The sequence below is a fragment of the Danio aesculapii genome, chromosome 13, assembly GCF_903798145.1.
Source record: "Danio aesculapii chromosome 13, fDanAes4.1, whole genome shotgun sequence".
Lineage (NCBI taxonomy): Eukaryota > Metazoa > Chordata > Actinopteri > Cypriniformes > Danionidae > Danio > Danio aesculapii.
Window position 1 is genome coordinate 45,810,361 of NC_079447.1, and position 14,319 is coordinate 45,824,679.

The 14,319-nt window shown below is 35.2% G+C and overlaps 1 protein-coding gene across 1 annotated transcript in view; it reads left to right on the forward strand.

Moving 5' to 3' along the window:
* Positions 1-14,319, forward strand: part of myom2b (myomesin 2b) — a 92,539-nt gene that overhangs the window by 63,640 nt on the left and 14,580 nt on the right. The window contains exons 25-32 of the mRNA XM_056471022.1: positions 987-1,131; positions 1,248-1,310; positions 3,632-3,699; positions 3,796-3,909; positions 9,860-9,947; positions 10,053-10,091; positions 12,657-12,762; positions 13,953-14,116. Coding sequence (XP_056326997.1) covers positions 987-1,131; positions 1,248-1,310; positions 3,632-3,699; positions 3,796-3,909; positions 9,860-9,947; positions 10,053-10,091; positions 12,657-12,762; positions 13,953-14,116 — 787 coding nt within the window. The remainder of the gene's footprint in view (positions 1-986; positions 1,132-1,247; positions 1,311-3,631; positions 3,700-3,795; positions 3,910-9,859; positions 9,948-10,052; positions 10,092-12,656; positions 12,763-13,952; positions 14,117-14,319) is intronic.

A 14,319-nucleotide genomic window follows, 5' to 3' on the forward strand; every position in this document is an offset into this window, starting at 1 on the left:
CCTATCCTGCCTAGTTAACCTAATTAACCTAGTTAAGCCTTTAAATGTCACTTTAAGCTGTATAGAAGTGTCTTGAAAAATATCTATTCAAATATTATTTACTGTCATCATGGCAAAGATAAAATAAATCAGTTATTAGAAATGAGTTATTAAAGCTATTATGTTTAGAAATGTATTAAAAAAATCTCTCCGTTAAAAAGAAATTGGGGAAAAAAATAAACAGGGGGGCTAATAATTCAGGGGGACTAATAATTCTGACTTCAACTGTATGTATATATATTTAGGTGCGTTTACGTTTTACCGGAACGGTACTACATATTTGGTGATGTATCGTATTGACATTGACACGTTCAGGCAAAGGATCTGAACCCAACACAATTCATTTATTTGACTCTATGTCAACTCTTTTGTTAAAGGATCAATAGTTTTAAACATGGTGCACTTTCAGATTTAAACGTCAGCTGGATGTTTTCATTCACTGTGCTACACACTGCATGGAACGGCTGTACGTGGATCCTCATTTTGTTGTCCCCCAACTTTCTGGTTTAAGTGAGTTCTACACAATTCCAAAAAGGCTGGGTTTCACACAATCCTTTCATGTCATCCAAATGCAAATCGATTAAGGTAACTTAATAGTTTTTACAATGTTAAATTGATTGAACATAAAACAGTTAAGCTGCCTCAAAAGAACTCAAGAACTGTGTTGCTTCAGCTCTTTTTAAATAAGTAGTTGGAACAAGCAGCAAAAATACATATTTTTTGAGCACATGCAGGTTTTGTATTTGATGACAGAATTATCATTCCAGGTGAATAATCCTTTTAAGTTTAGCTCCAACTGTGCGGCGCAAGAAAACATAACCCATCCGAATAAATAGATTCAGCTTCTTCGCAATACTACCATCTGTTATGTTTCTCTGTTCCATTTGCGTGAGCCTCCTAAGAAAAGCCCAGGAGAGAAATGTTTACCTCTCTCGCTTTTTTCACAGCAAACTAAAATGAGTCACGACGCAGCTACAGGCATTATTGAGATGGTGATGGATCATTTCACTGACGACAGCGAGGGCACTTTCACCGTGCAGATCCAAGATGGCAGAGCCAAGGCCCAGTCCTCTCTCGTGCTTATCGGAGATGGTGAGAGCCATGCGTCGCTCTAGGGTTTTTGCAGCTCTCATCTTGCGATATTGTGCTGCGCTGTTGAACTCTACCCACTGACCTCTAATGGTTCTTGCTTTATTTTTCTGTTCCAGCCTTCAAGGCAGCGTTGGCTGAGGCAGACTACCAAAGGAGGGAGTACATTCGTGTAAAAGAGGGTACTGCATTCATTGCCTTGATGTAGCTGTTGAAATAAACTCTTTTACAAACAGGCTTTGCATCATTGACGAAAAGACCTTATTGGTCGCTTGTTGAAAAATGTGAATAATACTGTCGTTATGTACAGTTTGCTGTTGTTCTAAACCTGCTTTTGTAGAAACAACTTAAAATATGACAACTTAAAAAAACAACTTAAAACATTAAAATTTGAAACTCTTTTCCGCAAAGTTACAGTTGAAGGCATTAGCATTCCTGTGAAATTAGTATTTCTTTTTAAAATATTTCCCAAGTGAAGCTTGGATTTATACTTCGCCTGGCGCCGCATTGCGCACCTCCGCTGACTGCATGCGCACCTCACGAAATGGACGAGGCATTTATACTTGATGCGTTCACCGTTGTGTTATTCTTTAAAATGAAAGGGGGTGGTCAAAAGAAACGGACCGTAAAGTCAGGCGGATAAACAGAGAAGTAGAAAGTTTGCGGAACTACGTCATATCATTAATAGCATTCAATATTTTTAAACTAATTATTTTTAGTATTTTTATTCATTATTTTAAGGATTTTAAGGATTTGTATAACAGTTCAAGATTTTTTTTTAAATCAAACTTTGATGCATCACTTGCTTTTGTTCATATCTCGGACAGTTTAACCTGTTAAAGTTTATTAAAATATTAAAGACAACCCAACATGGGTTGCTCTACAAATATGTTTTTATTATGGCAAGAATATGGCAAGTTTTTATTATGGACACTTACTAAAAAATACAGTTGTTTTTTTAGGATTTAGCCCGCTCCACAGTTATTAATATGGAGTTGCCACCGTGGAAAGCACTGCCAACTTATCCAGCATATGTTTTACGCAGCAGATGCCCTTCCAGCTGAAACCCACTACTGGGAAACATCCATACAAGCTCATTCACACACATAAACTACGGACAATTTAGCTTGTGGGGAAAACTGAAGCACCCTGTTTCAATGTACTGAGCATGTAGCATAGAGCTAATTAATCAGTTGGAATCTGGAGTAAATTAAAGTTATTAATTAAAATCTGGATAATAATTTAAGTATTATTATGTACTTTATTTTATAAGAATATCACTTCCAAAAAATAGACATTAATGGTTTGTGAACACAATTAACTGCACAACATGCCATATAATTTCATAATTGTAAGAAATAATCCCCAAGCATGTGTATAAAGCACAAGGAAAAACACATATGACAGATACCATGTGCTTAATTATGCAACATTTTAAGCCTTAATATAAATAAAATTCATGAGTTATTAAAATAAAACACCCCTCACAGTTGGGTATAATGAAGGGTATTATTAGGTATGTACACCAAAACCATGATTGTACCAGGCTGTAAACACCTATTTTCTACTATGTAAAGTTGGGGGTTTACAATAGGATGTCTATGGGATCGACTCCCATTTTGTTGCCAGCCTCAAGTGGTCAGTCAATGAACTGCAGTTTTATTCGCTTCCGTGTTGGCTTCATGAGGGAGACAGAGAGTTTGCTGCGTGGCACAGAAAAAACCTAATAAAAACAATGTAAAAATAAAATATAATCAGCAGCCGTGGTTTCCAGAATTTTTTTGTTTAATAATACGGTAGAAATTTGCGGTAAACACTTATTGACACAGTGCTAATACAGTGTTAATACACCAGTGTTTTAAAGTACAGTACTAACATGTATACATTATACCTTTGTTACACAGCTCATCACAATCAACTTATCCACAAGCAGAGAAGCAAACTAATATAGACAGTGATGTGAAAAAGTGTTTGCCCCCTTACTGGTTTCTTATTTTTTGCATGTTTGTCAGACTTTAATCTGTTTCAGATCATCAAACTAATTTAAATATTAGTCAAAGATATGCAGCTTTGAAATTAATATTTTATTAGTAAGGCAAAACTAAATCTAGCCCTATGTGAAAACCTGTGTAATACTGTCATTTAGCAATCAAACAAAGGTATCACTTTAAGTTAAGGTAACAGTTACACATGCTCCATGCACTTACTATAGTAATTACAATGAGTTAGGCATAATTACATGTAACTAACCCTAAACCTTACCCACATTCTAACCCCAAACATATAATGTAAGTGGTTAATATTACTTAACAGTTAAATGAATAGTTACACTTTAACTATGTCACCTTAAAATGTGGAAATTCTGGGAAAGACAGACGATGAGGAAAATAATAGATATGTATGAAGACTTACACAAAAAAAATTGTTGGAGTTACATCTGATAATGTGCATTGTCAATGTGCATATTAAGTAGGGTTGATGCTTTTCCAATTTCATTTTCCAGGCCCTCACTTTACCGAGTTCCTCTCTGTTCAAATTGGGGACAATGCGTCTGTCACTCTTATTTGCAAGGCAAGTTGAATTGGAATGATTTAGAAAAAACTAACTGAATGTCTTGGACACACTGGATATATGTTTGTGTTTTCTTGCGTGTCTGACCCATTTCAGGTGGCTAATTTGAAGAAGGAGTCTGCGTTCCATTGGTATAAGGACGATGTAGAGGTGATTCCTGAGGTGCCTGCTGACTTGACCTCAGGAGTCTGCAAGTTCCCTCTAACTAATGTGAGCATCTCTTTTCATAAACACTGGAGATTTAAAAAAAATTCAAACGCAGTGCCAAATATGTTTATTGTACATCAAAAGTAAATCAAAAAGTCTTAAAATTGGAGTGTTTTAGAGCCACACTTTATATGAATTTGCAATTTATGCTATTAAGAAACCATTTACTACATATTTTAGCTAGTTAGCTTCTTAGCTACTAGTTGGGCTTAGGTATTGGGTAGAATTAGGTATTTCAAATAAGATCATACTTTTTAAGTGCTAATAAACAGTTCATATCTTATTATGCATGTAATAAGCTAGTAAAAGGGTGTGAAGTGTTACTTAATCTAAAGTGTTACCATAAGTTGTATTTAGGATAAATATACTGCTCAAAAAATAAAGGAAACACTTGGTGTTACATTGTGATGTTTAAGTGTTCCGTTTATTTTTGGAGCAGTACTGTGTATAAACTCACCTGCTACTTTATTAGGTACACCTGTCCAACTGCTCGTTAACACAAATTTCTAATCAGCCAATCACATGGCAGCACCTCAATGCATTTAGGCATGTAGAATAATAAACACGATCGGATGCAGCTCAAACCGAGCATCAGAACAAAGAAGAAAGGTGATTTAAGTGACTTTGAACGTGGCATTGTTGGACAGGCTGGACTGAATATTTCAGAAACTGCTGATCCACTCGGTTTTTCAAGCATAACCATCACTAGGGTTTACAACGAATTGTCCGAAAAGAGAAAATATCCAGTGAGCAGCAGTTCTATGGGCACAAATGCCTTGATGATGCCAGAGTTTAGAGGAGAATGGCCAGACTGGTTCAAAACTCATCACAACCGAAGTATGTAGAGCATCTCTAAACGCACAACACGTCCAACCTTGAGGCTGATGGGCTACAGCAGCAGGAGACCACACCGGGTTCCACTCCTGTTAGCTACGAACAGGAAACTGAGGCTACAATTCACACAGGCTCACCAAAATTGATCAATAGAGGATTGGAAAAACATTGCCTGGTCTGATGAGTCTCAATTTCTGCTGTGACATTCGGATGGTAGGGTCAGAATTTGGCATCAACAACATGAAATCATGGATCCATCCTGCCTTGTATCAAGGGTTCAGGCTTGTGGTGGTGTTGTAATGGGGATATTTTCTTGGCACACTTTGAGCCCATTAGTATCAATTGAGCCATCGTGTCAACGCCACAGCCTTCCTGAGTATTGCTGCTGACCATGTCCATCCTTTTATAACCACAGTGTACCCATCTTCTGATGGCTACTATCAGCAGGATAATGCATCCTGTCATAAAGCGCGAATCATCTCCGACTGGTTTCTTAAACATGAAAATGAGTTCACTGTACTAAAATGGCCTCCACAGTCACCAGGTCTCAATCCAATAGAGCAACTTTGGGATGTGGTGGAACGGGAACATGGATGTGCAGCCAAGAAATCTGCAGCAACTGTGTGATGTTATCATGTCAAAATGGATCAAAATCTCTGGGGAATATTTACAGTACCTTGTTGAATCTATGCCATGAAGGATTAAGGCAGTTCTGAAAGTAAAAGGGGGTCAAATTCCTTACTAGTAAGGTGTACCTAATAAAGTGGAACAGTAGAACACTGAACTTAAAACAACTGCAGCCAACTTGGCCTCATTTTACAATAAGGTTGTATTAGTTAACATCAATTAATGCATTAATTGACTTGAATTAACGATAAACAACACATCTCTTAAGCATTGCTTAATCTGTGTTAATGTTAATTTACAGTACGAAATGAATTAGGTAAGCATTAAATAATCTTTGTTATTGTTAATATTAATATTCTAATGCATCTCTTTATATTAAGAGCTTAATTATAATGTTTACTCACCCATACACTGATGCATTTGTTCATGGGTTAGGTTTAAGGTTAGGTTAGGTACTGTAACATGATTTAACAGTGGACTTTATTTAGTAATGCTAGCTTCTAAATATATTGATGTCTTAGTTAATGCAACAGTTAACATGAACAAATAATGAACAATTAGCAGAGAGTGGCAATTTTTTGAAATGGTAACTCACAAGAGTGGTCTATCAGAATCAGGTGTTCTTTTGTATCAGTGGAGAACAACTCCAATATAACTTTAAACAAAAGTTGCACATTGTTACTTTTGAAGTAACACACTAGTGGGTCAAAAGTAACACAACAATATGTGCTAGATTTACTGGCTTTTTTTTTTAAATATATCTGTCTAACACCTTGGTAATGTTCACTGCAAACATACAAAAATATTAAACACCATTTTCATTTTAAATTTCACTTCCATTAAATATTAAAAAAATTAGCAATTATGCAAATTGTTAAGATTTTCTAAAATTGAGGAATATTTTATATTATTATTGGCAATATAATTTCATGAAACATCTGAAGTGAAACACTGCAAACTCTAATGTGGAAGTGAAAATTTAGATTTTTCTATTAGCAGTGGGACATAAAAAAACTCTTGCCATTTAAACCTGATTTACTTTTACACTGAAAAACTCAGACATTTCAAACTTAAGGATGTGTTATTGCACTAAATAACCTGTAAATTGATCATTAGTGTGACACATGAAAAGAGAAACAAAACTTGCAAAAAGGAAAACTGAACCGCTACAATAATTTACTTTTTGCTCTTACAAATTGAAATTTGGAGCTAACTGCAGGACACAGTCCCGAAATCAGCTGATATTTGGCAGCTCCATCAAGGGTTGCATGCTGAATGTGCTGTTATAGCTTTGAAAGCTAATGTTGTGAGGGCTCAGAGAATATCGATTTTGTTACTTTCGTCCAATGTTACTTTCGTCCTCGCTCTCCCCTAGTCCAATAGTTTGTATATAAATATAGCCTAATTCATGCTTTTGGTGGTGGATAAACAAAGTAATCATTTAAGTAATCAAGTTTAAAACACAAATAATACAATTTTGAATGTACCCAGTAAATAATAATAAGAAGAAGAAAAATAAAAATAAAAACAAGATAAAAAATATTTTTATTATATTATTTTGGTTTACATTCGCATTGCATTATATAATCTATGCAATTTGGAAATTTATATAACAGAAAGAAAGAAAAAGAAAATAAAATACAAGTGAATCTTAATCTATTTCAAAAGTAATTGAATAAACCTAATCAACCCTAATCAACATATTTTCATTAGACAGTATCCAATATGCTATTTAATACCACTTATCCCATTTTACAGACCTATAACCAGGGTCAGACCAAATCTGCAGGCTATTTTATATTGTTATTTCTGCTAGGTTTTTTTTTAATCTGTGGATTTATGCAGAATGATTTGGGAGTGTGATAACTAAACTTAATATATGAATTAAAAAATTTAACTTTTAATGTTTACAATGCAAATTCAATTAGATCCACTTTTTTGGTAAACAAAGTCTCTCATATAATCTCTCTCATATAATATCTCTCATGTGATAAACGGTTAGGTCCATAAATATTTTAACATTGACACAATTCTACAATTTTTGGCTCTTTACACCAACACACTGTATTTGAAATGAAACGAACAAGATGTGCTTTAACTGCAGACTGACAGCTTTAATTTGAGAGTATTTACATCCAAATCAGGTGAATGCTTTAGTAATAACAACACTTTGCATATGTGCCTCCCACTTGTTAAGGGTCCAAAAGTAATTGGATAATTGGCTTCTCAGCTGTTCCACGGCCAGGTGTGTGTTATTCCCTCATTATCCCAATTACAATGAGCAGATAAAAGGTCCAGAGTTCATTTCAATTGTGCTATTTGCATTTGGAATCTGTTACTCCCAACTCTCAAGATGAGATCCAAAAGAGCGGTCACTATCAGTCAAGCAAGCCATCATTAGACTGAAAAAAAATAAACAAACCCACCAGAGAGATAGCGAAAACATTAGGCATGACCAAAACAACTACTTGGAACATTCTTAAAAAGTAAGAATTCACCAGTGAGCTCAGTAACACCGAAAGACCTGGAAGACTGCAGAAAACAACTGTGGTGGACAAAGAATTCTTTCCATGGTGAAGAAAATACCTTTCACAACAGTTAGCCAGACCAAGAACACTCTCCAGAATGTAGGTGTATGTGTGTCAGAGTCAACATTCAAGAGAAGACCACATCAGAGTGAATACAGAGGGTTCACCGCAAGATGTAAACCATTGGAGAGCCTCAAAAACAGGCAGGCCAGATTAAAGTTAAAAAAGCCTTCACAGTGATCAACTTGTACCAGAGTGATGGGAAGAGAAGAGTATGGAGAAGGAAAGGAACTGCTCATGATTCTAAGCAAGGAAGCATGGTGGTAGTAATGACATTGCGTGGGCATGCAGGATGACAAAAACAGCAGGATGAATTCTGAAGTGTTTCAGGCAATATTTTCTGCTCATATTAAGCCAAATGCTTCAGAACTCATGGGACGACACTTCACAGTGCAGATGGAGAATAACCCAAAGCATACTGCAAAAGCAACCAAAGAGTTTTTGAAGGGAAAGAAGTGGAACGTTATGCAATGGCCAAGTCAATCTGATCAGTATCCGATTGAGCTTGCATTTCACTTGCTAAAGACAAAACTGAAGGGAAAATGCTCCAAGAACAAGCAGGAACTGAAGACAGTTGCTGTAGTTGCTGCAGGTAATTGACTGCAGAGGATTTGCAACCAAGTATTAAAAAGTGAAAGTTTGATTTAAGATTGTTATTCTGTCCACTTACTTTTGGACCCATAACAAGTGGGAGGCACATATGCAAACAGTTGTTATTCCTACAGCGTTCACCTGATTTGATTGTAAATACCCTCAAATGAAAGCTGTCAGTCTGCAGTTAAAGCATATCTTGTTCACAAATCCATTGTGTTGGTGTATGATGCTCTAACAAAAAATGTTAGAATTGTGTGGATGTCCCAATATTTATGTACCTAACTGTTTCTACTAAAAGGCAGATAATATTACTTTACATTTGAAAATGAATCAAATTAACATTTTCATATTAGTCAATAATATTACTGAAATTAATTTAAAATCTGAAGAAATATAAATTTGCACACAAGTAAATAAATAGATTCAATGATGGGCTAAACATCTTTGGAAATCTGCGGATTTCTGCATGGGCAGATCCTGTGTGGCCCTACATATAACCCATTTTTACAAGTTTAGGTAGTAACAAGCAGTTCTTTGTGTTGTTCGTAATCAAAGTTTAAAATGTATAAGCGCTAAGTGTCGTACCCAAGGTTGAATCAGTAAACAGGCAGATAATCCCTACTGGACTGTTTTGGGGTAATTGCTCTGTGTTTGTGTGATTTTTATTTATTAATTTTTTTCTAAATCAATATTCTCAAGATATTTGTCTCATTTACAAAGTAAAACAGCTTGAGCGACTTCTGTTATTATAATAAAGAAGGGAGACGCATGACAAAATTATATAGCATTTAATATAATCACTCCTGACATCTAATGGGAAATGTCGAGAGCAATTCTCAGGAGAGATAACCTTTTGACTCAAAAGGATTGAAACTAGAGTTCTGAATCAATTGAGTGCTATGGTTATTTTACAAAGCTTTGTGAAATTGCTATAATTTACTCCCAAGACAATGTAGAACAGAAACAATTTTGTCTGTAATGCTCTAAAAAAAGCTTCACTCACTGGCCTGTTTTTGTGAGTCTCTTTTTTTGTTTTTCTTTCTTTCTTTCTTTCTTTTCTTTCTTTCTTTCTTTCTTTCTTTCTTTCTTTCTTTCTTTCTTTCTTTCTTTCTTTCTTCTTTCTTTCTTTCTTTCTTTCTTTCTTTCCTTCCTTCTTTCTTTCTTTCTTTCTTTCTTTCTTTCTTTCTTTCTTTCATTCCTTCCTTCCTTCCTTCCTTCCTTCTTTCCTTCTTTCTTTCTTTCTTTCTTTCTTTCTTTCTTTCTTTCCTTCCTTCCTTCCTTCCTTCCTTCCTTTTTTTCTGATATTGCAGTTCTCCAAGAACGATGTAGGACTCTATAAAGCCACCATCTCTGATGACAGAGGCAAAGATGTGTCACAGATCGATGTTTCTGGCAAAGGTACTATTTATCAGGAATATTTAAACATATATATAATTTTTTTATAAAACATGTATTGCATATGTAATTATAATAATAATAATTATTATAATTTTTCACCCACAGCTTTTGATGACATCATTAACGAACTCAGCCGTATCTCTGGTGTGTATGACACGTATCACTTTTTGATCATGTAACTTGAAATCTCCTCAAATGTTTGTTATGAAGTTTTAATGTTTTCCCATACTGTAGTATTTTTAGTGCTGCACTTGAGGGCATTTTAATGTCTTTGTAAATTGTTTGAGTGTAAACTCAAGGGTGAGTCTGATATGATTATGATTTAAACAATATAATAATAAATCATCAAATTCACACATGCTCACAATTGGAATAATTTTATTTAAATGAAAATTTCACAACACTATAAATGTATGTTGTACTGAGAATACACTCTAGTAAATTTTATATATATATAATATATATATATATATATATATATATATATATATATGTATATATATATATATATATCTATATATATATATATATATTATATATATATATATATATATATATATATATATGAGCAAAGTTTCGGTAACTGGACATTACTAAGACACAAAAGTTGTCATAAATCTGTCATAAACATGATTGTCATGAGGCCCTAATAATTGTGTCATGAATATTTTTCTGATCACATTTTTAGTGGAACAAATTGTGTTTGTTATTAAGATGTCATTAAGATGTCTCATTAAATGTCATACTCAAATAATTAATTGCAGACATTACAACAAACATTAAATGTGTTCCGCATGATTTTTATTTGTTCAAAATAAACACAATTTTGGTTCTTGCTAAATATTTCAAAAAAGTTGGAACAGTAAAGCATTTACCACTTTGTAATGTTGTCATTCTTTTTCACAAAAAATGTCTTAAAAGACATTTAGCGACTGAAGACACCAAGTAATGAAGTGTTTCAGATGTCATTATCACATTTTGCACTTGCTCCACAAATTCTCTATTGGAGACAGATCGGGACTGCAGGCAGGCCAGTTAACTCACGGTGTCCTCTTCCTCTGCAGCCAAGACTTTGCAATGTGTGCAGAATGTGGTTTTGCATTGTCTTCTTAAAATATGCCTGGGCGTCCCTTCAAAGAAAGCAGCATATTTTGCTCCAAAATCTCTGTACTTTTCAGCGTTAATGGTGCCATCACAGAAGTGCAAGTTACCTTTGCCAAAGGCACTGACACAACCCCATACCATGACTTCATGCCATGAGATCTCCCCCCTAAAAACCTGAAATCATTCATCTGACCACAGTACATGTTTCCACTGTGTGATGGTCCATCCCAGATGCCTCCGAGCCAAGAGAAGTTGATGCTGCTTCGGGACACTGTTAACATGGGGCTGCTTTTTTGCACAGTACAGTTTTAACTGGCATTTTTGGATGTAATTACTTATTGTGATACTTGACAAAGGTTTCCACTGTGTAATAGTCCATCCCAGATGCCTCCGAGCCAAGAGAAGTCTATGGCGCTTTTGGACAATGTTAACATAGGGCTTCTTTTTGGCATAATACAGTTTTAACTGGCATTTTTGGATGCAACTACTTATTGTGGTACTTGGAAAAACGTTTCCACTGTGTTATAGTCCATCCCAGATGCTTCCGAGCCAAGAGAAGTCGATGGCGCTTTTGGACACTGTTAACATAGGGGATCTTTTAGGCACAGTACAGTTTTAACTGGCATTTTTGGATGTAATAACTTATTGTGGTACTTGACAAAGGTTTGCCAAAGTAGTCCTGAGCCCATGTGGTAATTGGTGATATCGCTTATAGATGAATGACGATTCTTGATGCAATGTCGCCTGAGGGATCGGAGATCACGTTTGTTCAACTTAGGTTTGCACCCTTGTCCTTTACGCACTGAAATTCCTCCAGATTCTTTGAATCTTTTAATTATGATATGCATTGTTGACGGTAAAATATCCAAATGTCTTCCTATCCTTCCTTTAGTAACATTGTTTATAAACATTTAAATAATTTTCTCACGTATTTGTTAGCAAACTGGCGATCCTCTGCCCAACTTTGCTCCTAAAGGACTAGATGCTTTCTTAGATGCTGCTCTTGTGCCAAAGCATAATTGCCATCACCTGTTTCAAAACCCTAAACTGCTCCTGTCCCAACTTTTTCTGTAATGTTTTGCAGGTCTGAAAGACAGGAAAGGAAGTATATTTACAAATGAAAGGAAGTTGTCCAGACATAACATCATAACAACCAATGTCATCTTTGCATTTAAAATGTCCTAACTGAGCAAATGACACTGGATAACAGTTGTCATAAGAATGCATAAAAGCTACTTCACATTATGATTATTATATTTCCATGACAGTCTTTTGAACGCCTCATTCTTTTTTCCATTCTTTCTAATGATTTTGAGGTCAAATATGACTGAATTAATTGCCATAGGCTGTACATATTTCTTCAAAATCACCTTCCATTCCTGAAAACAATAGCATTGCTTCACAGCCCCTCTGTTACAGCAATTGTGATGGGAACAGTTGTTCAGTTTAGTTCAGTGCCTGCACGAAAATCTTTGCATAAATAACAAAATAAGCTCTATATAAATATGCGGTGAATCATTGTTATGCAGCTTCTTCTCCAACCAGCTTGTGTTTGTGATTTAAAAAAAAAAAAAAATCTTTCCTTCTTGTTTTCATCCTGGACAGGATCCAGTGCCTCTGAGTTGTCGATTCAATGCACTGCGGAGGGCATTATGCTTCAGTGCCACATGAAATATTACACAGAGGAGATGAAGATCCATTGGAAACAAAAGTAGGCACATTTTCCACCCTCACTTGAATAGATTTCTTAGAAAGAAAAAAAAAAAGATACACGCATACCCGCTGAATATGAAATACACACGTCTCATGTCCTCAAGGCATGATGTTGACTACACATAAACATGATTTTGGTCTATAATTCTGAGTTGCTTTAGTGTGAGGTGTACAGAATAAATGATTATTGGACTACAGGAAAGGAACGTGTTCCTCGCTCTGTCGTTGACTCAAAAACAAATCATTCTGATTGCAGTCGCTTGATGCTGTGCCCTGGAGTTGATTCAGTAGCATGTAAAATACTAACGTTGTGAGAAAAGCCTCTTCCTACTCACATGACTTCTCAAATCCCTGTATTAGCATTTTGAAGGGGCTATTCTGGGTTTTTCCTCCCTGTGTTGCACATTTTGAAATGCACGCAGAGCAGGTATTAATGCAGAAGGAATTTCACATTCAGCTGCGACACACACACAAAAAAAACGCCTGCCATGTATAATTTTACACCAGGGACATGCAGATTTGATGCCCCACTTTAAAAAAGGCATGTCTAATGTTTACTGTATTGTGAAAAATAAAGGCAAACAATTAATCTTAAAATGAGATTGGGATTAAACGTGCCTGCTGTGAATTATCATTAATGAACACGTTCAGTCGAAGTCAAAAATATTAGCCAATATGTATATTGGCTATTGAATATTGTTCTTTTTTTTTAATATTTCCCAAATTATGCTTAAAGGGGCAGTAGGTGGTGGTCTTCAGAAACATTTTTTGGTTGTTGTGCTGGTTGAAAGGCTTTTTACATTCCAATACTAATGATTAAAATTATCTAAATGTAATTATATGTATTTTCATATTCTGGGTAAGGCATACCACTATCAGTTATCCATTATTTGCCTTATCATCTTAACTTGCGTAATCAACCTAGTTAAGCCTTTAAGTTGCACTTTAAGCTAAATACTAGTATCTTGAAAAATAAATAGTAAAATATTATGTACTATCATCATGGCAAAGATAAAGGAAATCATTTATTAGAGATGAATTATTAAAACAATTATATTTAGAAATGTGTTGAAAAAATATTCTCTCTGTTAAACAGAAATTGGGGAAAAGATATACAGAGGGGCTAATAAATCTGAGTTTAACTGGATTAATGGGAGTTTTGAATTTGATTGCTCTTTGTATTTATAGGGAAGCTAAAATCAGTGCATCTGAAAGAATGCGAATTGGTGGCAACCCAGCAATGGCAACCTTGGAAGTAGTCGAACCTACTGATAAAGATAAAGGCATGTACACGTTTGAGATTGTGGATACTGAGAAGACCCACACTCGTACCCTGGATCTTTCTGGACAACGTGAGTTATTTGAATGTGTCATTTCTTAATAGAAAGTTTAAGGTTTTTAAAAGTGCCAAAGGATGCATGATAATGTTACTTGTTCTCCGATATGTATGTGGCTTCTCCAGAAACTGTTTTAGAAGCCCATTTTAAATCATAGAGCTTACTCCTACCCTGTTCTTTAAAGAAGCAGTTTTTTTGTGATTCGTGTTTTTTTCCAC